At 37.7% G+C, this 24,669-nt stretch overlaps 1 protein-coding gene across 1 annotated transcript in view; it reads right to left on the reverse strand.

Moving 5' to 3' along the window:
* LOC109848341 (actin-related protein 2/3 complex subunit 1A-like) overlaps positions 1 to 8,426 on the reverse strand; it is a 22,311-nt gene extending 13,885 nt beyond the window's left edge. Inside the window, exons 1-6 of the mRNA XM_020417791.1 lie at positions 8,234 to 8,426; positions 6,121 to 6,206; positions 3,291 to 3,367; positions 3,074 to 3,168; positions 2,017 to 2,086; positions 616 to 685 (exon numbers count right to left, since the gene is read on the reverse strand). Coding sequence (XP_020273380.1) covers positions 616 to 685; positions 2,017 to 2,086; positions 3,074 to 3,168; positions 3,291 to 3,367; positions 6,121 to 6,206; positions 8,234 to 8,303 — 468 coding nt within the window. The 5' untranslated portion in view covers positions 8,304 to 8,426. The remainder of the gene's footprint in view (positions 1 to 615; positions 686 to 2,016; positions 2,087 to 3,073; positions 3,169 to 3,290; positions 3,368 to 6,120; positions 6,207 to 8,233) is intronic.

The raw sequence follows: 24,669 nt of genomic DNA on the forward strand, positions 1-24,669 counted from the left end.
TCAAACAATTTTCCGCTTTGACATGAATCTAGCCACTTAATTAAAGAATTACTCAGTATATGCAATATACATGTAAGAAATTCTGGTATATTTCATAAAAGCTATTTCAAGGTCTCTTGTGAACAACCATAAGAATTTAAAAAGTCAAATATAATATCATATGTCGTTAGGGGTTAACATGTAAGTAAGATGAGCATTCTCCTCCGCCTCATTTAATACCAAGGTGTGGCTTTTTCCACAATCATCCCTCAGAATTTTACTCAAGACCGACACTAATAACACAATATTCTTCAAAAAGTTGTGTTTCAGGATGCTCGTTTGGAGTACCCTAATCAAGCTTATTATTAACTCTAGAAGTTTACCATTTCAACAACTACACTTGTTCCGGTCTTTCCAACTTAAGACTAAAGACCAATTCTCATTATAAGAAAAGGACAAAATGAGAAGTTTACAACCAGACTCTTCAGCTCAAGTCTAGAGTTAATAAATAAAAATATTATTTGTTTGGGGGAGAAAATACAAGAACTATGTAATCCTTCAGCACTCCAAGGATCATCCTCACTGCTTAAGATGTAAAGCGGAAAAACAAAAGAACAAATAAACAAAGACACTCACATTGTCCGGATGCCACGCAACACTGGTAACAGATGAGCTATGCTTTTTCCTGATGAGCTTACTGACCCACCTGAAGAAAAAGTAATATCAACAAATACAAGGTCGGCAACATGATTAAGAATACGACCACATAATATACTTTTAAATTGAATAAATATTTTCTACTCATGTACTTCCCATGAAAAGTGGAATACTGTCAAGGAAATATAAAGGCTAAACTACATGCAAATACCTGAAGAATCTGTTATCGGTATGGTTTTGCACATCTAATGTAAAGACATCTGTTACTTTCTAATTTTTAGGATTAGATTTCTCAAATATTAAGTTAATTTTGCCTATTAAAAGGTACAAGCCTTCTTTAGTAAACAATAAACATTGAATTATAATTTGATCAATGAGAAACAACCACTGATTGGTGATTGTTAGGTATGAAATCCTATTTAGAGGTTTGAAGGCTTTGATGGGGTGAAGTCGACACTAAGGTGAAGCCTATAATCAAATCCTATCTTCTTTTCTTGCCAAATCTCCACAAAAACCCTAACCGGCATCTACTGCTCAGATCCTAATTCCCGCCAAATCCATACACCACCGACATGCCTGTTGTTGTATGCTAAAGAGACAGTTCATTGCAGATGGATTGACCAACGTCCACCTTCCCCCTGGTCAGTAGGTACCTCCTCTATGATGCAAGGTATATCTCATAAAGGACAGATTTGCTGGATTTTTTTTTTAATTCCCCCCAAAAGATGTTCAAAGCTCCAGATCAGTTTACATTCTTTCATTGCGGATCACCTCTACCAATACGAACCCAAAACTATCCAGAAATAAAATCATATTGCCAATATTTAACCGGAACCAATCAGATCCGAGATTATGGGGGTTGTTTGATACTATCTACCTAGCAACATAAGAGGAAACGACTGATACGTATCAGCAAATTTCCCATCCTTTGGATATATAAATCTGGCGTTTAGAATCTTTCGATCAATGTTTTTGCAATGATGTAAACTATAAATTTGCATATTTATCTCCATGGCTGGCATCTTAGTGGCTTACTAAAGTAAACACCCAAATGAAATCACCAACAATCATGAAACAAAATCATTATCAAGCATAACACTAACAATTATGCAATTATGCAATAAAAATAAAGTTGAAGCAAAGAGATAAAACCTTTAAGAAATCCCTAAAATTTCTTTTTTTTTCATAATTAGTCAGTCTTTTTTAAAAATCATTCGATGGCTTGACTATAATAGATAATGCTGCTGGCAGAAACATGAACATGATTTAACAGACAAAAAAGCAAATTAGTGGAAAATGCTCATGACTAATAGTTTGTCAGCTTAGTTAACTACAACATGCATACTGAAAATGTCAGCAACATATTGAAAAGTTCAATACCAGTTATTTTCTTGCTCGTAATAACAAATGCAGACAGTCTTTGCACCGCTTCCAACAGCAAACTTGTTCTCTGGAAAGACATCCCATTCAATAATAAAATCAAGGGTTAATAACCAGATATCTGATTTCAACAAGCGTGTCTTAAAGGATATTTCACTTATGTAAAGGATAATCGCGGTTTTATTTGAATGTTTTATGATCTCATAATAAAAGGTTCTAGCTGTATTAATTTAACATTCTGGATATCTTTACTTGGCTCAGTCGTCTGGATCCTTCTGCCTCATTAGTGTAGAAGACAACATATCCTGAAAAACATAATGACTTTTTTTCTCTCATCCATAATTTATTTCTATCTCTAACAAATCCAGTCACTTTGCATCTTTATCAAACCGACACCTACTGATGTACATATGAGAAAGAAGAAAGTAGATATACACATCAAACAAACCCCACAAATGGAACTGTGTGAATTGTCGCAATTAATTCTTCCCAGATAGTGTAAAAGTATCCGTGTAATTTAACTGCATATATCCAGTATTGTGCAAAAGAAAGAAAGCAAGATGTAGACAATTAAATTTATCATACTGTAAAAACAGTTACAAAGTGGAATATTTTGTGAATCATAATAGTAGGATAAGCACTTATCCTAGAGATTCAAGGACAAGTGCTTGTGAGAATATTGGAATAGCGGGCCTATAACTGTGTGATTGACTATCATTCTTAATTGACATTGAAGAAAGAATGGATCAAGCAAAGGATTAGTTTCATTGTGGAAGCAAATAGCAGCAAAGTAGTATAGAAAATTGTAGGAGGGATAGATGAAGGTACATGTAAATTTCTTCTAGTAGGCACTATCTGGAAAGGCACCATTATATTATAGCTTCTATCGACTATGAAGTTTCTATAGTCATACTGTGAGCACCTAGGCTAAAGCATTCAGTGTTACAGTCACACACAGCAAAACTGACCATAAAACAAGGAGGTGTTGCAAAATTTATCGCCACGTCAAAGAACTTTTCATATGTATGGACTGCCACCAAGCCAATTTCATTAATACCTTTAGGACTCCACTGCACACAAAGAGCAGCGCGGTTAAGTCTGAGAATGACAAGTGTTGGTACCCATTCAGATGACTCTTGGCTCCAAACATATCTGGAAAGTTAAAAATATCAAAGATGCCAAACCTGGAATTTAGAAATTCTAATTAACCAAAATCATATATTCCTCTGCCATGAGAAACAAAACAGACAAGTAGTAACCAAATAGATACTCACGAATTCCGATCATGTGAAACTGTAACTATTTTATTAGATTCCACGCTCCAGTCTATTCCTGATATAATTTGATCGTGCTGTTAGATGTCAATAAACGGAGAGAAGAAAAATTAGAAACATGATAACTCATTCAGCCATACAGTGCACACAATGATAACAAAAGTAGAAATACGCATCAGAAAATTTCCGATATCCAGATCAGATGGGAAATTGTCTCACAATGACAAAAAGGAAACAAAGAAGACAGTAATAAGCTGGAGAACAGACATGTACAATCATTTGTTGGCATGTACATGCACATGTATAGAGTTGAGTTAGGCTACTACTATTGATAGTATCTAATGTGGATATCAGCAATGTAAACCTAAAATTTTGATTTCCAAATTGAAAATTCGTACAATTGAACGTGATGTAATTCACATGGACTATTTAGAGACAATATTTCCAATAGTTTTGATGAGTTTGTAATCATGTATCAAGGGGCGAAAATTATGCAATTTACAAAAAAATTGAAACATTGATTTTGACAGCATATAGTACATAGATAAAATATGTCTGAAATCCTCTGAAAATTTTGAAATCTAAATCTTACTTTGATATCCACATTTAGATACTATTAATAGCATAGCTCAACAATGCACACATATATCTAGCGTACAGCTCCTGCAAACTTAAGTGGACTGAGGGCTTTATCCACCAACTATTTTTATCTATTGGATTTGCTTTGAGGTGTGTGCTTATGTGATACACATCAAGGCACACATCTCAAAGATAGCCTTGACATGCATCACACATCTACACGAATCTCAAAACAAATCCAAGGGGGTAAAAGTGTTGGTGGACAGATTCCTCAGTTTACTTAAATGTACAAGAGATCTACTCCTCTATACTTATGGAGGATCCAAAGAATCATTGTTCATGCTACAATAACATTCTGTAATATGAGCATTAAATCAAATCTGCTCCTCCACACTTGTAATATTGTTTATGCTACAATAGTTTACTGTATCATAAACAGTGAATCAAATCTGCTCTTCTACTTGAAGTTACTATTCATGCTACAATTTTATTATATCATAAACAGTAAAGCAATCAAATGTATCAAAACTTGGATCCTCCTTTAAGCATGGAGTAGATATGATTTCTAAATCAAATATATTAAAACTTGGATCATTCTTTAAGTATAGAGGAGTAGATATGATTTCAAATTATAAGCATACAATAATCAAATCAAATGTATTAAAACTTAGAGGGAGACAAGTTCAAAATGCAGTGCTTAAAAAAATAAGGGGTCGTGCTTTGCACGGGGTGCACACTAGTATATTCTATGTACTAACTATCCTCTTTCAATGCACGGGAGTTAGTATTCCAATATTATTGTAACAATTTATTGCAATATTCCAATTTTGATAGTTGCATATTGCTTGCACTACTATAACTTTTTAGTTCAAATAATAGTTACTAAACTAGTGCATTAATCAATAAATAATTAATATAGAGATATTCAAAGAGTCAATTGGTTATTAATGACCTTTCATATTACCATCATTGTCACATTATTTATTTATTTCAATTAGTAACAAAATAAATTTGGAACTTGTTAAACAATAGAAAATTGTAGATTCTCATTTTATTTATCTAAAGCTACAACTCCTCCACTTTATATAGGGATACAATAGCAAAGGTTTTCGTGTGTAGGCAATATGAGACTAAACTCAATTGCCTAATCACAATTATTCTTCTAATCATATTCTTAAAACCTCTCAATCACTAAATCTCTAATTTATACTCTTAAAATATATTTCTTAGCATTATTTATCTCCTTAATTACTTCTAACACAACTCTTAAGAAGTTGCCAAGTGGCAGCCAAAGAGAGAGAGAGAGAGAGAGAGAGAGAGAGAGAGAGAGAGAGTAAAATACAAGAACCAACTCTGTTTCATATTTAACTATACAGAGAACATTATCGGACATATTTGATCAGACTTGACAATAACTGTTCACAAAAAGAAACTAGCCTTGCAGATTAAAGTTTAAACTCAAATTCTTGTTCAATTTACGCCTATATATTTGTTAAGAAATGCTTAGATCCTCGCTCCATATTGGAGTTGAACTCTTGCTTGATTTGTACTGTTACTATGTTCATATAAATGATAATGATTTTATAGATCCTTATCAGTGTCATATATTATTTAGCTGCCTAAGATGAACTGTAAGTAACCTAGGACTGCTTTCAGAAAATCTCCCTAATAATGACCTGTTGTGATCATTAACTTTCCTTGTGCGGAAAAAAATGTGGGTAAACATGGTGAATGTCTCAGGATTATCATGACTTTTTGCCTCCATCAATTTATGCATATGAATTATGGATATACATATGTATAAGAAATAAAATATAAATGAATATAGCATATGCAGACTTCAAATTGGTTCCAAATCTTATTTATCTGCATCAAGTTATCTATCTAATGTGACAGTAAGGGCATTCGGGCCTGCATCTTCGCTAACTTCGAAAATCCTCCAACTTTACTTAGCAAACAACGTAGTCCAACAAAAACAATAACATTCTGAGACAACAATAGATGATCCTCTCATAAAATTACCAGAGTTTCTAACATAATTTCATGTTAGTAATTTGTCTGATACCTTAAATTTATTAACAACTTAATAGAAACAAAGAAATTATAGCAAGCAAAAACATGCGTTGTATACCACCCGAAAGCAACAAGATCTTTAAAGAAGAGATGAATTCAGATACTGATCACTATACGGAGGTTCTTACGATGGCATATAACATAACGTAAGACTTCAGATAGCACTGATAGAATCTACCTTGTAAAGAACGTGCACCTTTTCCCACTTCTCTTGTGAAAACTTGTAGATATGAACTTCAGTGTTGTTTGGACAAATTGCGACCACTGTGAAAAATAAATAATGTGTGACAGGATTCTCATGATTAAGTTGTCCATTCATTAGATGTCACTAGAAGCACCAAATACAATTTGATACAGGAAAAACTTATCATTTTCTCACAAAATTGACATCGATCGGAAACAAAAAAAATGAAGTGCTACCGCAATCAAATCTTTCCAATATACAACTATACAATGCATAAAATGTATCTTACGCATGCGAAAAAACGTTAGTAAGGTAGTCAGGAAGAAGGTACAAAGCATGCAACATTAGAAGGTACAAAGCATGTAACATTACAAGGTACAAAGCATTTTTTGCACATTTATTCCAATTAATGCATTACTTTATTGAATTGTACATTAATCCTAAGAAAATTAAAATTTTCTTTGTAACGCGGGCGCTAATTGCATGGGTATGGCCATATGGGTATGGTATGGGTACGGGTAGTGGTATGGGACAAGGCAAATTTGTAAAAAGTAGGGTACAAGGACAACGCTCTATATATAGACGCACGCACGCATGCACATATATATAATATTTATGTATTAAAATTATAATGTACATAATAAATAAGATCAATGTTGTTTTTTCATTTATATAAGATCAATATATAAGAAATAGATGTGAACTATAGGATATACGTCCAAGAAGTGTAGGATTGTTTTAAATTAAAACATGTATTATATAGATGTTCAAGAAGTGTCCAAGAAGTTTCAGTATGGTGCGGCCGAGCAGGTAAGTGGTACATGTCGGGTACGAGTACGGCTTCCAATGGAAGTACCCAGGTAACATAGCACAGGAGGTTGAATCAATCCTTACGCTTTTATGAATAGATCGGTCCTAAGAATTGACGAAGGTCAAAGAATGAGGTCTAAATTGTGTTTCTATAATCAAGGAATCTTTATTATGGTAACTAGAATTTGTGTGGAAATCTGCCCTTACATCGAATAGAGTTAGAGCTTAAGTATTAGTAAGATTAAGCTATCATTTTTATGTAAACTGGAAAACTGGGGAAGAATTTAGCTTAAGTTAGTATTTATATCTATGCCAACAACAACAAATCTTGTATCCCCAATCTTTTCGTGTTGGCGACATGAATCCTATTCTACCATTCAATTTGTTCAGATATACCTCCTCCATTTAGTTAACCACTATCATATCCTTCTTAATTGCTTCCAAGGAAGTTTTCTTAGTTCTACCTCTAGTTGTCCTTGTTCCATCAGTTATGATCTTATACCTCTCCTAACCAGTGAACTTTGAGGTTTCCATTGCCCATTGCCAAACCATCTCAATCATTTTCTATCATTTTATCCTCAATAGAAGCAACATCTAACCTACAAATGCACTTCCCTCCCTTCCTCTCTCTCACTCTCCCCTTCAGAAAACAACACTCATAAAGTTAATGATCGCATCTTATTAATGCTGTTCGCAATCACTACAGCAACACTATTGGTCTCTATGGCCAAAGAAAATTTCATTGAAACCCTACACTTTGGTTCTCACAGTTTTGAATTTTCTTTCTGACTCATATTTGATTATCAAAGAATGTCGCCTTCATGGTAAATTTTAAATATTTTCCATCCTCTAGTATTTCTCTTATTTTTAAGTTATTTTCCTTTTGGGCTTCTCTTTCCAGGGTTGGATATCTCATGCAGTGTCCCATGTACTAGGTTCTTCTTGTTTGTGCGTCGTATCTGTGCTTGACCCGACACGTATCGTTGGTCCTTTAGAGTTGCCAAGATCAGATGTGATTGTCATCTTCAGACAATAGTAGGGTTATAACCACGAAAGGTATAAAAATGTCATGAAATCTCAATTAAAACATACATAATGTCATAATCAGGGCTGTTAGATTCTAGGTTTTCTAAAGCAATTCGTCTACTTCTTAACTAAATAAGATATAACCTGGATCTCAGCAGTCGGATCTAGAGCAACGAAACGAATTCACAATCTCTGGCGACTAGTTGTGAGATCTAAGTAAAAAAAACGACAAATCGAGGGTAAATTAGAGAGGGGGGGAGAGAGGGATTACTCGTTCGGTCGGGGCTCCAAGCGTGGCAGGTGATGCACTGAGCGAACTGATGGATCGAAACCGCCGCCATTGATTTCGTCTTCTTCGTTGATCTCGTTGATTTCGATTACTAGGGTTTTGGATTTTGAGGTAGAGGAGAAAAAAAGGGAGGGAATAGATGCAGACGGGATTAGGAGCGAGATACTAATCTTAGTTGTTGGGGAAGGATAAATATACTTTTTAACTCGACCTTTTGTTTTAGTGGTAGGGAAATTTACGTTTAGGTCCCTCAGCATTTTTTAAAATTTATGTTTTCTCCTTTGTCTCCGTGGTTTCTTTTTAGGGGCTGTTTGGTTATTTTCTAAAAAACCAAAAAATAGAAATGCAAACCAAGAAAACTCAAAAAGTACAATTTCATATATTTACATTCCTAAATCTCACCCACAACATCTAATAAAATATTATTTTTATCCAACAACTCATCCATCACATCTAATAAAATATTATTTTCATCCAACAACTCATCCATCACATCCACCATATCTAATAAAATATTATTTTTATCCACACATCATTCAACTCATCTCATCTTATATTTAAAAATTACTCACATCATCCAATAAGATTGTGACAACTCATCTCATCTCATTAACATTTCATTTCTTTGTTTTCCTCCCAAAAAGCTAGGAAAACAATTTCCTTAAGTGTAGGTCACATCATCCAATAATATAATGACAACTCATCTCATCTCATATATTTTCTTATTTTTAAGAAATAACCAAGCAAAAGAAAACAACCTATTACAAAGAAATAGGTTTATTATAATTTATTTCATTATTTTTTTCGCCAACCAAACAACATCAAAACAAGTTTTCTTAAAAAATCACTCACATCATCCTATAATAAGGTGACAACTCATCTTCATTTCTTTGATTTCCTTCTTATTTTAGCAAACCAAACACTCCCAAAATAATAAGGTGACAACTCATCTTCATTTCTTTGATTTCCTTCTTATTTTAGCAAACCAAACACTCCCAAAATAATTCTTTGATTTAATAGTTTTCTATTTCTTTGATTTTCAATTTTTTTTAGGCAAACAAACAGGCCCTTAGACCAGGGAAGAAAATTACCTATCACTATTATTTAAGAAAAGCTTTTTTTGTTCTTTTTGGTGTTCTGCCCCAGTGTGAGTGACGAATTCAGATAATTTCTTGGAATGTCCTTATTTACGTATGGTTGAATAATCATAAAAAGGATAAACTTAGAAAACTCAAAAAACTATCATTTTAACATTACTCATCTCATGTTCTATCATAACTAGCCTTATTAACTATAACTATCTTTAATACCCCCGCTTACTCATCCATCCTTCAAACTTCTCATCATTTTTCACCCAAAAGGTCCAAGTATATATGCAAGAATCGCATGCACGAGAAATAATAGTGATGTGAAAATAAGTGTACGCTTCATCCATCTATCTATAACAATAATGATTCAACAAAGCTATAGAGATTCCTAGATAAATAAAATTCGACATTGTGCACTGATCCAACGGTTATTATTCATTTGCCGCATCATCATTAGTGTAACGGACGGATCGCACTAGCTAATTTTCTCTATAACCTTATGCTTCTACTTCACTCCTCTGTTATCTTCACTCTTCTCTTTTATCTTCTCCTTGGCTTCTATATCGTAAATTTCAATGAACTATTAGAAAATAACCACAGACTTTTTGTAGATTCTGGATATGAATCACTAAAGCCTCAAAGCACAAGCCGCACAAATAAAACGAATTTTGTTTCAGATGTCAGATGCCTAACATCCAATTAACAAATTTGTAAAATGTAACTTTGAGGTGAATGAATGAATAAGTAATTACACATTTGGTAAGTGAATCGCTAGAAAATCAATGCTAATTTGAGCACCTATTGCTGTGCTTTTTCGGATTCAAGGAGCGTCACAGATGTATTTAATTAGTTAAATTACCAAATTAGTATTTTTCGTAAGTTTTTTTTTTCTCTCACGAACCACCTTACATATAGGGTCATTTACACCAACCACCTTATGTTCGTAATTTACTAGTATTAAGCATGTGCGTTGATGCGGACATTATTTACTATGTATATTTATCGCCGAATTGATAATAGGGTTTTTATATATAACTATTTATAAAAAAATTAGCTACAAATTTTTTTACTACTATTTATAGAGTGAATCTCCAAACTAATAAATAAAATAATATACCAATTAGCAAGTTTATCAATTTTCTATAATAGAGCCAGGAAAAAAAATATTTGTGAAATGTCTGATAAAGATTAAAATCATCATCTGCAAGAACAAAACAAAAAAGATATGAACGGTTGTTATGGTGTTTTCAGCTAAATTGTGGCTTTTTGCCATCAACGGACAGGTGTCCCCCAACATGCACCATTCAAATCAATTTAACAATCAGGACTGCCAGGATCCCGACTTAGCCGAGTCGTCGTCTCATTGAGTTGACTCAAATGGCGGTATTTGTCGGTCCTCTTATCGAAGACGACTCGTTGCGAGTCCACTCGACCAGTTATTCAACATCTCACGGGGTCGACTCGAAAGGCGTTACTTCTCGACACCCTTCGTTACAAGCCAAAAGACGACTTCAACCTCGAACCCCCCGCTGACTGTGTGTTGACGTCACATTAAATGCTTGGCAGACGCCATCATTTCTCCATCTTCGATACTATTTATGACACATCGGACCACACCGGCTTCGTGCACCGCCCATCACATCTCATTAATGACGAAATGACAGCGTCCATCCGGTGGCCGATCCACGACCGACACATGTAAAGTAGACGCTAACTCAGCCGTCAGCTCAGACTCGGCCAAAAAGACTAGACTACTCCTCTTGCATGGCTATAAAACGGAAAAAATATTCCAAATACAATGGTAAGCAATTTTCTTAGCATTTTTGCTCCATTCCGTTGCGTTTTCTTATATTCCCACTCAAGTACCTAGCTGACTTGATTGTCGGAGGAACAACGGGGGAACCAGTCCCTATCCTTTTACGAGTTATTACACGTGCAATAACGAACAAACCCAACTCCAAATCAAATATTCGAAAAAGCGAGCGGCCCCCATATCAACTCAGTTCCTATTACCTTTTTTCCTGTGTGATTTAAACCATCAACAGTTTGGCGCCCACTGTGCGACTCTTTCTTTTTTGAACAAATATGTCTAGTTTTGAGTATAGGGCTGATCAGTTCATTCTTGAAGGACCACACCAGAGCTACTCAAGCTCAGCTTGAAGAAACGGCTCAGAAAATCTCTTACCCTCCAACAACAACTCTCTACCTTTACTAGCGAGCTTCTCAACCAATTTCCACAGTCGCAGCAAGCTACTTCCGCAGTCCTTCCGCCTTCTGGAGACCAACGATCGGGAACTCACCCCCCTTCTGAAAGCTCAGCATATAGTTCTGCCACGGACTCCTCACGCTGCTGCCAAACAGTTGAGAAATCACGTCGAGTGGGCGACCCCACCACCGCATTGGTCGACTCACCTCGTGGAACCGCGCCGACACCTCCTCCCTACTTCTGAAGCTACCGGCGAAAGTCCTGGTCCTAGTCGCCCTAAAGATCACACTAGAGGAATAGTCTCTTAAGAATCTCCCCCACCATTGTACCTCTCCAGCCCTCTCTGCCACCCAGGGGGCATCCGGATACGATCGGGTGTACGTATTGATTGCATAAGCCATTAGGAGGAACACCCCCCTTTCCAACGACCTCATGAATGGCCCGTGTGAGAAGTTCAAGATGCCTTACGTGGAGAAGTACAAGGGCGAAGGAGACCCCTCCGAGCACGTCCAGAATTATTACGATGTAATGAGCATGCTCCAAGCTTTGAAGCTGTTATTTGCCGATGCTTTCTTATCACTCTTTCAGGGAGCACCAAGCTCGGGTAGAACGCCCTTGAAGAAGTCCATCAGCGGCTTCCAACAACTCAGCCGGAAGGTCATCCATCACTTCTTGGCTGATACCAAACAGAAGTTGCCCTCTCATGTGTTGATCCAGATAAGGCAAGAGCCCGGAGAGAGTCTTCAAGCCTACTTCAAGAGGTTCCAAGCAAAGAGGTCTAGAGGTCAATGACCTAGGGAGTGTGGTTGCTATGTTCGCTCTTGTAGCCGGCTTGCAGAATAACGAATTGGCCTGCAGAACAACATGTTAGTGAAGAAGGCTCTGAACAAATGGAGAATGTGTGTGGACTTTACCGACCTCAACAAAGCTTGTCCCAAAGATAGCTATCTCATTCCTCTAATCTATCAGCTGGTCCACGAGAGTGCAGGACATAAATTACTTAGCTTCATGGACGCCTTCTTCAGCTATAACCAAAATTTTATGGCAGAGCATGACTAAGAGAATACCTCCTTTATCATCGATCAGGGGGTTTATTGCTACAAAATGATGCCATTCAGACTAACCTATAGATCAGACCTTGATGAGACCTTCACTACTCTTCGATGCTACCACATGAAGCTCAATCTAGTCAAGTGAGCCTTTGGGGGTGTGATCAGGAAAGTTCGTGGGGTTCATGATAACACAGAGAGGCATTAAGATTAACCTAAAAAAGATAGTCGTCATATAGCGACTACCCGAACCACGCACGTTGAAGGACATCCAGAAGCTGAATGGAAAGATAGCGGTGTTGGGTTGATTCCTCTTCAAATCTACCGAGAGGAGCCTCATATTCTTCAAAACTGTTTGTAGGAAATTGAAGAAGAAATGAGAATAAAATTATGTATTTATCTCTCTAACTGACTTAGAAAAAGAATGAATACAATCTCTCTTTACAATCTCTTTCTAATTGATTTAGAAAAAGAAATTACAACTCTTCTATATCGGTTTCCCGATTTACAAAAGAAAGAAATAATTGACGGAGATCATTCCCTTTATTTAAACCTGGGTTCTTCTTGGTGTCGATGAGTGTTTGATTCTTGTATCCCGTTGACGATCCGATCGCTTTGACTTGTAGAACACAGTCTATTTCTCTTGAATTGACGTTGAGGAGAACTTGCGAGGCAAGTTTAAAACTCTTAACGAGTTAATAACTCTTAGCAAGTTTAAAACTCTGTAAAAGAGTTAATTTGAAAAAGATGATTAATCCTTTTTTGATTTAACCAAAGTCGGTTTTCAAGCCAAGACTAAGACTCCAAAGATCTGATCTAAAAGATGCTCAAAGCACTCCAAGATACGAAGTCCCCAAGCCCTCTGTTGCTGAAAGATCTCTCAAAAGCTCCAGCTGAAGATTCTCCAAGATAAGATAAAATGTTGATCTCCTAAAAGCTCTAATCGAATCTCTCGAACTCAGAACTCAGCTGAGTTTTCAGTCATTTATAGGAGTTTTAGAGGTGTAACTAACCCCTAAAATCGCTCCTTAGTGGGGTTGTGATCCCCTCAAATCATGCAAAATGGTTTTGAAACCATTCAACTCGTGTTTGAACAAGTCTAATGTGAAATTCGCTTTCTAGGAATGGATTATGTGTCTTGAACTTCGGACGCGGAGTTGGGCTCTGTGTTTGGGATTGAAAACGCAGTAGTGAGCCCTGTGTTATGTTCATGGAACGCAGAGGTGAGCTTTGCATCTCGAGTTTAGAACGCAACAATGAGTTTTGCATTTTTGTTCTTGGAATGCAGAGGTGAGCTCTACGTCTCGACTTAAAGAGACCGTCAACTTGTAGTCTCTTTTGTTAGAGCGTTGCAAAGATTATCGTCTCGTAATCTTCGTCTTGGCTCCTTGAAACATGAGAGTCGTTAGTTGTAACTCTTGTCAGTGATTGTGAAGGCCGTCGAATAAAACTTTCATCAGTTATTGTGAAAGTCATCGAATTATAACCTTCGTTGATTGATGTGAAAGTCTCCTAATTGTAACCTTTTGAAAGTTATCAGATTGTAACTTTCATCAGTTTGACGGGGATCAACTATCCACAATAATATTTAGACAGCCTACAGAACCCCCTCCAAAGTTTTTAAAAGTTTGTGGTTGACTGGAATGAATTTTCAGAATACTTTGGATCTTTATCTTTATTTTGGATTGGTTGAGTGATTGTTCACTACGTCTGTTTTGAAGGCATCATGAACTTGGTTATAGAAATTTGCTGAACAGGACCCGTATGAGGGTGAGTGTCATAATTTTGCTTTTGAAACACAGAGGTGGTCCTTTACGTTTGGAACTTGAAACACAGGGGTGGTCCTGGCATTTGAAAGCTGAGACACGAAGATAAGCTTGGCATTTGGGGTTTGAAAACACGAGTGTGGGTTTCATATATAGAACTTGAAACGCGGATGTGAGCTTCACATTCAAAATTTGGAACGCAGAGTTGAGCCTTGCATCTTGAAAGTTGACACGCGGAGATCAGCCCTACGTTTTAGGAGTCGAACCGACTCAGTGTGAACGCGAAGATAGCGTTTGGGTGGGATTTTTGCCTCAAATCCCGTTCCAATTTGATAGGTCCAACTGTCTATAATAAGACCGCCATGGTCAAATCAAGAGTCGTCTGACTCTTTTGTTCTTCTCTGACCTAATTAACGAGACTTCTCGTTCAAAAACTCTGGAGAACTTCCTATTTGAGAACTCAATGGCTCCCAAGAAGGTCGCATCTAAGTCTCGTGCCAAAGAAACGCCCGCAAGCGAGTTTAAGGCACGCTGATGCGGCTCGGCCGTCGATGGGTGGCTGCGGGGCTCAGATACACGCCGCCGTCACAAGTCCCCTTCATCGGTAGTACGTACTAAACTCCAGGACTATAAAACTTGTTTTGACAAGTTCTAAATTAAACGACGAGCAAGACTCGTGTTTTATTATTGGAACGCAGAGGCGGACCTCTGCATTTTGAACTTGAAATGCTAGATTGACCTTAGCGTTTTGAACTTGAAATGCAGGGTTGACCTCAGCGTTTTGAACTTGAAAATGTGGGGTTGACCTTAGCGTTTTGAGATTTGAAACGCATGTATGACCTTAGCGTTTTGATTTTGAAACGCGGGTTTGACCTCCGCGTTTTGGAGACGAAACGCGAGGCTGAGCCTCGCATTTAGAATTAAGTCTTTTTTAGACTTATTTTAGCTTCGCACTAACTTGTTTGTTTCTTTTATTTGCAGTGTGCTACATCAATGAGCCTCTTTCCTTCTGTCATCATTTGGATATGAAGGTGGTACGGACCACAACATGCAGTTCAATCTACACTAAGAACTTCCCATCTTCTAAGATCAAGATAAGGAGTGTGCTGACACTATCACCCAAGCTATTTCAATAACTCTTAGGGCTTTGGTCACTGATACTAGATTTGAGACCATAGACCGTAAGAAATTCAACAAGACGACCTTTATATTTGGAGATTCTGTTGAACATGATACAGAGGTCATGTATGACGGGAACTACAAATTGCTAAGGAAAGTTGGTGATCACAATCTTTTCTTGCCTAACATAGAGAGGATGTTCCCTCTGTCATACTTACAATGTCCTTCCATCCTGAGGTACATGCATTGGGATCTCGTCAAAGAACAAGATGGGTTTTTAGTTGGTGCCCAGACTTATCATGGTGTTCGTCCGGTAGGTTATAGCCGGCACGTAACAGCTTTGAGGCCAGACCTATTTGCTAAGGAATATTCGGTTGCTGAAGTGGCCAGCCCAGCGAACACGTTTGTCAAAAGATTTATTGTGGTGAAGGGTGAATTTCCCGCACAAGAATTTAGATCTCCTGGCTAGGTACATTCTACAGGAGTGAGGTGGTGGACCCAGATGACGAATTTTATCTTGGAGGAGTTGAAGGCACCACATATTAAGTCTGGCCTTAGAGATCCTATGATGGACACTCGGTATGATATCACTCAGAGCCATTACAACTTCTTTGCTATATTGGAGCAGTACAACCCAGAAACCTGCACTTTCTTTACTCTAGTTAGGGAGCCAGGCTTTGCTCTCAATGAAATGTTTGAAGTCTCTAGTCTGTCGTTTGGAAAGCTACCATATGAAGAGTTCGTTCCAGGAGTGAGAGAACTCAAAATTTTAAGAACAGTTAGTCCTGAGATATATGCAACCCTTTGGGAAGTGATGTGTCATTTCCATATTTGTGCTCAGTTGATAGGAGTACAAGGAAGCAGTGTTAAGAAAGTATCGTGGGCGGAATACTTGTTCCAAAATCTAAACCACAAGGGAGCTTCTGTATCCCGTCTAGCTGTCAGCACTCCCGATGACATTCAGGCCCGTATTGATGCTGCTACCACTCATTACATTAATGAGGCCAAAGAGGATGTTTTCCCAGCTTAAACTGAGTTTGATAGCTTCCATTATCAAGCTCAATATTTCATCTCTGATGTGGCTTTATTTGTTGGATTTTTAATGTTGTGGTTAAAATAGTGCGTAGTTCCTACCAGACCAATAGATGCTCTTGCGACAAAAGTGGTATATCTAGCTGTTCTTCTAGCTCACGGATGACCCTTGAACCTTCTTTCGGCTATGGTGTGTTGCCTACAAAGCGGTTTAGGAGAGTTGGCTCTTGACTTTGTTCAAGTCAAGGAGACGGGCTCTGGTGAGAAGAAGACATTCAAGACTCCTAAGTCATGCGTACCAATGTCATATACTTATTTGATGGCTTGATATGTCTCGCATTGTCCTTCATTGATGAGTGCAGCTTCTCCCCCACAATAGCTCTTTCATCCCACTCGTGCGATGACTTAAAGCGGCTTGGTGGGAGGGTTGGTATATGGTTAAGATCAGTCAAATTTTGTCAAGAGATCTTAACTACCACGTTTTTTCATTGCTTCCCTGACTTTGAAGGTGGAGGCTATGGTGAAACTTTTTCAGGATGTGAAGGGCCCCAATGGTTTCACAAAACTGAATAGAGGAGTTTTCCGCTAGCTGATCAACATCATACCGGGTTATCTCCTCTTCAGGCAGAGCGGTAAATGTTTCATCGGGCCCTATCAGCCTTATAAATTTGCCCGATAGTTCAACTATAATCAGCTATACTTGGGAATCCCAGGCCTCAGCTCGCAACTGTCGGTAATTTATATGAAGGAGCCAGGGCTTGGTATTATTTGGTGGTTGGCGGTACCAGAGCTACATTCAAATTGCCCCATAAAACGCCTAACTCCTTCACTACCATGGGCTTCTGTGCTTGGTATCATGCTGCTTCTCAAATCCTCGAGTACAAATTGAACTCCTCTTGTCTAAAGGAGATGAGAAGGATGTATGAATCAAAGAGGGGTCCAAAATGTCTCGTCTGAAGGGAATTGACGAATATTTAACTTGTGAATAAGCAGCCGTTGAGGAGGAAGGAGGCAAAGAAACAAAGGAAACCTAAGAAGAAGAACCCAGAATAGCTGAGACCCACGAAGGGAGAGCAACGGGTAAAAGAGCTCTCACTGGAGAAGAAGCTTACCAACATGAGAAACGGATTCGTCAAAAGTTATTGGTAGGGTCCTATATGTCTAAAGGTCCACGGGGAACAAAAATCATGCCAGATGCTTTTAGGTTGGCATGTGATGTACATATGGAAGGGGAGGAGGCGCACGAGTCATCTGCTATGGACCTCTCTCATCGAGTTAGGCTTTGTTCAAGTGGTCCAGCCTTATCAGGTGGAACTTCTTTTTATTGTCCATCGAATGAAGAGGGGGAGGGTGAATTGATGACTAAGGATGCAGAATCTATCCCAACAATGGACCCCATTGATACAACAATTCCGGGTCAGGCTCCAAGTGTTGTTCCTCCCATTACAAAGGCTACACAAGAAGAAATCATGTCGGCAACCACTCAACCTAAAGGAATTAGGCCTCCTGTAGATGAATCTACAGTTGTCGAACACGAAAAGTTTACCGATAGCCAATCTCCCTCTACTTCAGCACTAATGTCGCCCATAGGGGACGTAAGGCCCAGTCCAACAATGGGAATAATTTCCAAGTTAGCTTCTTTCGTTGGCTCACCTGAACCTCCTGCAGTAGATGATGAGGAGAAATTATATTATGAGACCCGTCCAGATGATGATGGTGATGACGACGGGGATGAGGACGATGACGATGATGATGATGACGATGGTGATTGGGATAACCTACCACCGTTCCCTTCTGACAAAGCATCGGACTATACTCCTATTTCTCTCGTGGGTAAGTGTTGTCCAATTTGAACTTTCGTGAATTTTCTTTCTGCATCCTAACTATTTTCATATGCAGGATCCCCGACTCATGGGACCACAACCGCAACTCCCCCGTCAGAGCAGCTACCATCTGTGCAAGTAACGACTCCTCCTCCTCTGGAGCATCTATCTCTTATACAGGCGACGACGACTCCTCCACTAGTGAGGTTGCTCCTTTTAAAGATTTCTCTTACATCTACGAGGTCCATAGGTGCTTCAAATTCAACTCAGGTGGGCCTGCTTACAACTCTCCCCTCAAGTCCTAGAAACCTGGAATTGTAGTACCTTCTCCGGCCTCTTCACCGAAATTGCCTGCCACTTTTTTGTCAAGATTTGCGACTTCGGGGGTCTTAGTGTCATCTCATGCTACTCCTCTAAGTCCGGTGGATGCTCCTGACGTACTCAAAATTCTTATGGAGCAATTAGAGAATATGATGAAGAAGACGGTTGAAGTAGTCAGTGCTGGGCGGGCTCCTTTTGAGTCTTTCAAGCCTATCTTACTGAACTATCTGAGCAGCATCAGATGTATGGACAACGCTCAATGGATTCATCGCTGCACAGATAGTGTTTCTCGCTTGGAAGAGGACCTGAAAGCTCTGGAAGACTTAGGTTATGTTGATCTTAAGGATCAGATTGAATCCACCCTCGCTGATATTCAGACTGAAGAGGCACGTCAGTATGAAGTAATTCAGTGGGGTTTGGCTGAAAAGAAAACCCAAGTTGCATACCTATAGAAGCAATGCGCTCAAAGGCAAGATGAGCTAACCATTTCAACCACCGCTTTGCAGACTGCTCGAGCAACGATTATTCAACTGAAGAGACCATCACTCAACTACAAGTGGAATTGACTCGACAAAAGGCTCAGTTTGCTCGAGATGAAGCTATTATGACCGAGCTTTTCCTCAGGAATGCAAAAACTCTTGTAAATTATTACAAAGAGGTCCAGGTTCTTGAAGAGGCTACTGCTAAGATGCCGAATGAGGATGAACTTAAGAGGAGAGCTGAAGCGATGGTGCGAGTTGCTCACGAGTAAAAGCTTCCCGTTATCAAGCCCCAGCTCGCATCGATTAAACTGATGGGCTTAGAAGCTTAATTTTGTGTTGCTCTTTTGATAAGAACAAAATCTTATATCACTTCTTAATATTCTGAATAAAAAGTGATATTGTTTTGATTTTTCACTATTTCCTTTATGTGTTATGTTTTGATTTGAAACGATGAAAATAACTGAAAATGCCAAAGGTGTAATTTTAACTTAGCACAAATTCCCACACAAAGCAAGATTTAACACTTTTTTATCATCATTTAAGATAATTCCAGAAAATTTTAATCTGTTGGGGATGTTTTGTTGTCTCCAAGACTTGATATTCTGCTTAAGAATTAACAAGTTCGTGGAATTTTGACTGTTGGAGGTGCGGTGTTAACGCAATAGTAATATGTAGACTTATCATCCTATTAGAGAGGATTGATAAGTTAGTTCTATCAGAGGTATAATATTAACTTTACGAGGTTGTATACTTGTGATTTTAATAAGATTTAGTGGACCTATCATTCTATTGGGGAGAGTCGATAAGTGAATTTTGTCAGAGGTGTGATATGGTTGTACAAAATTTGGTACTTGTGATTTGAACAATATTTTAAGGACTTATCGCTCTATTGGAGAGAGTCTATAAGTTAATTTTGTCAGAGGTGTGATATGAGCTGGAAAAAATCAAGTACTTGTGATTTGAATAAGATTTTGAGGACTTATCGCTCTATTGGAGAGAGTCGATAAGTTGATTTTGTCAGAGGTACGATATAAGATGAAAAAAATCGAGTATTTATAATGTGAACAAGATTTTAAGGACTCGTCATCCTATTAAAGAGGATTGATAAGTTGATTGTAATTTAAGCAATTTTGAGAACTTGTCATCCTATTAAAAAGTATTGATAAGTTAATTGTCAGAGGTATGATGTTAACTTGATAGGAATTAATAAGGATTTATCGCTCTACTGATGAGAGTTGATAAGTTTGCTTTGTCACCAAAAAAGCTTGTCATGTTAAGAATGAAACAAACTAAAGTCATGCTCCATGGGGATGATGATTGTCAGAAGTGTAATGTTAACTTGATTGACAATATTTTATAATTTTATCATCTTATTGGATAAGATTGATAAGCTGATTTAGCTTGGACCCCTGTTGGGGAGGTATAGAGATTTTGACAACACTCTGTCGAAAAGAGTTCGTGATGCAGGACTCATATGAGAGTAAGCGTTATGTTTGAAACGCGGGGGGTGATACTCGTGTTTGGGACTTGAAACGCGAGGGTGAACCCATCGTTTCGCAACTATGAAATGCAAAGGTGATCTCTGCGTTTAAGGTTTAAAATGCAGAGCTGAGCTCTACATTTAAAGCTTGCAACGTGGGTCTGAGCCCGATGTTTAGAATTTAAAACGCGACAGTGAACCTTGTGTTTGGGAAGTCTAACCGCCTTATCTCGTAACATGGAGAACGTGTTTTGGGCGGGACTCATTCTAGAATCCCGTGCCGAATTAACAACTTGACTGCTGTATAAATAGACCTCTTGGGTCAAATCAAGAGTCAATTGACTCTCTCATCTTCTTCTCGATTCTTAAATGAGAGTCCTTGTTTCTTCAAGATCTCTGGCGATCTTATTCACCATCAATAGCCATCCATGGGGTTTAAGGAAACTGTTTCTAGGCCCAGGAGAGTCGTTGAGACGACTCCAGATGAACCATCGGTCGAGGTTGCCGGCGGTGCTCTTGCTCAGGTGACCATGCCGCCACCACAAACCTCTCTTCATCATGGTGAGTTAAGATTTTTGAAGCTATTTGATAGGTTTCGAACCCTGAATGACAAGTCTTGGGTTGTCAACAACGAGCAAAGCTCATGTTTTACTATGGGAAAACGCATAAGTGGACCTCTGCGTTGCGGTTGTGAAACACGGAGTTGACTCCTACATTTCATAATTAGAACACAGGTCCGACTCCTGTGTTTTGTAATTGGATCGCGGGTCCAACTCCTGTGTTTTTAAATTAGAATGCGGATCCGACTCATGCGTTTTGAAATTAGAACGCGGGTCTGACCCTTGTGTTTTGAAATTAGATCGCGGGTTTGACCCTTGCGTTTTGAAATTAGAACGCGGGTCTGACCCCTACGTTCTTTGATGGAAATACAGGTTTGACTCACGTGTTTCAATTTTGAAATGCGGGTCTTCAACCCTGTGTTTTGATTTAGTTCTCTGGACTTCTACAGTTCATCTACTTTTCAGATACTGACTTTTAGCTTTTTGTTTTCCAGTGCTCTTTCCTAATGTACCACTTTCTCTCCAGCATCACTTCGAGCACATAGGTAGCCTGGATGATGGTTAATATTTTAGAGTTTTACATTTAGAGTTTTGTATTTCAACATAATCGTCATCACTTCGAGCCTCAGACCCATCACTTGCCCATCATTCCTTACAAAACTCTAAATGTCCGAAAGAAAATATTAACTATGGTGGAGTCTCATCTACTAAAAACATGTGATGACGATTATGTTGAAAGTCCGTCATCCTGCGGCTCTCTGGAACTCTGAGCTGCTGCCTGAAAGGAATTATAAAATAAAAAGAGAAACAACAAGAGCGTCAGAGCGCTACAGCAAGATCATCTTCATCCGTCCCCAGGAGAATGGCTACTAGATGTGATGGAGACTTTATCTATTAAGCATAGTCTACTTAGATTATTTACCCTATATCTAAATAGAATTAATATTTAGAAACCTACAACACGAGACGTAGTACGTCAAGCGAAATAATCTAAATAAGGAAACCCTCATGTATATACCATATGCTTCAAATTATAGATAACTAAATATCAATACCGAACTAAGAATAAACAATCTAAATAGAATTAATAATTAGAAATTCACAACACAAAACTGGTACGTCGAGCGAAATAATCTAAATAAGGAAACCCTCATGTATAAACCATATGTCTCAAATTGTGAATCGCTAATTATCAATTCTAAACTAGGAATAAAGGAAAGCAATACAAGGAAGTAAAGCCATCATAATATTGGACCAAAAATATCTTCTACTATTCCTTGGAAGATAATACAAACAATAGTATATAATCCCGCGTACCCACAAGAGTAAAGTACCTTGGCCATATATAACTCAGCAACGAGTCATATTCATAATGCCATCCACCAAGACTCACGCTATCAGATAGTTATCACAATGCAAATCATTACAAAGTTTATAATTCATCGCATTATCATGCGGGATGGACTACCAAATCAGCATCCTAAAAGTGTACGCAGCTCATTAATCTCATCGCATCAACGTGCGGGATGGACTACCAAATCAAACATCCTAGGTATATGGCTCACAAGCCTCATCACATCTACGTGCGGGACGGACTACTAAATCAAGCATCCTAAAACCCGACTCAATGGCCTGTACTAATGGTATATCGATGCACTATCCTAAGTAGTACTGAGCAGTGCTCATCAACGATATACATACATGTATATAATGTTTAAATTAGGGCTGAGCATGGTTCGGTCCAAATCAAAAAAACCGACCGAACCAACCCGAACCGACCCGAACCGACCCAAAAAAATCGGTTTTATGAGTAGGGCGGTTCGGGTCGGTTTGAAAACTTTTCAACCCGAACCGACCGAATATAGTGCAATACTACCCATTCTGATCTCAAACCCTACCCGACATGTCCTCAAAGAGTCAAAGACTCAAACCCTAAACTAATTTTCTGAATCATTATGGGTTAAAAATAATATCATTATATCAGTGTTTAATGCTTCATAATCTCCTACTTTGTTGATACCTTTTTTTTCTTTAACACAATTTGTTGTTTGATAAGAAGTTTGATGAAGTTAGAACCGAATAAGCCGAACCGAACCGCACCGAAATGACTTGCAACAATTCGATTCGGTTTTGAATTATTGGCGGTTCGGTTCGGTTGTTCAAATTTTGGAAAAAACCGAACCAAACCGACCGTTGCACACTCCTAGTTTAAATAACTCATATATCCTGTGTAATTGAAACAATAATTATATTAATCCCCTTCAGGATGCTCATGTGTGTGCTACGACACTATACATGTATACTCATGATTGTATGTGTATCATCATGCACCTCGAACCCTGTGTTCAAAAACAAAAGGTGTTAAAACACACTTCAAACAAAATAGAATATAGGTCGGTCGACCGCCCTTAGGGCGTTGATCAACCAAAAACAACCGTGCACACAATGTGTATGCTCAGGGCCTCACTGGTCGACCGGCTAGTCTTGGTCGGTCGACCGACCAGAGAGGAAAATACAAGTTCAGATTTCTAATGTTTTGTATTTTGTAACTTTATTTAAAAACTTATTTTTATCAACATGAAGCATATAACAAGATTAAATCTTTCATAATTACTTAACAGGAATTAACTCATCATGATATAAACACTTGAATTAAACTAATTAGGATTTAACATCCTAATTTATCAAAATTTCTCAAATAACCTAATTTATAAATATGGTTAAGTAAATATGATAAATTCTAAACATTGAACAGAGATAAATTTGTTTAAACATGCTCAAATCACTTAGGTATCATCAACCTAGGGCTTAGACCTCTTTAATTAGTAAGAAAATTTAAATAATTATTAAACTAGGGTTTAAACATGATTTAAGCATGATTAACAAGTAAAAAAATGAAATTAAATACGACCCTAATGATCATGATCATCAAACTAATATAAACAATAACTAAAACTTACATTAGTCTAAAGATTAACATCATAAACTAAGATTTTAAAACATCAGGTTAAACTTAAACATGAGATTCATCAATTAAATATATTAAATCTTGAATTAACTACAGGGAAAGGTTTGGAGGAAGATGATCTTGACTCAAATATCATTTTGAATTCCTAAACACGTGCGTGCAAGATATCTCTTCACCAAAGTCGTAAAATCTCGCATTCCTCTCAACAAACTCCTCAAGAACTCTCCTAAATCTCACAAATTATGATTACAGTTTGAGAGAGAGGAAGATGGGCTGCTAGGATTTGGAATACTGATGAAAAGATGTGTTTTTAGTGTGTATATATATATATATATATATAATCTCGCATTCCTCTCAACAAACTCCTCAAGAACTCTCCTAAATCTCACAAATTATGATTACAGTTTGAGAGAGAGGAAGATGGGCTGCTAGGATTTGGAATACTGATGAAAAGATGTGTTTTTAGTGTGTATATATATATATATATATATATATATATATATATATATATATATATATATATA

The sequence above is a fragment of the Asparagus officinalis genome, chromosome 7 (assembly GCF_001876935.1).
Source record: "Asparagus officinalis chromosome 7, Aspof.V1, whole genome shotgun sequence".
Lineage (NCBI taxonomy): Eukaryota > Viridiplantae > Streptophyta > Magnoliopsida > Asparagales > Asparagaceae > Asparagus > Asparagus officinalis.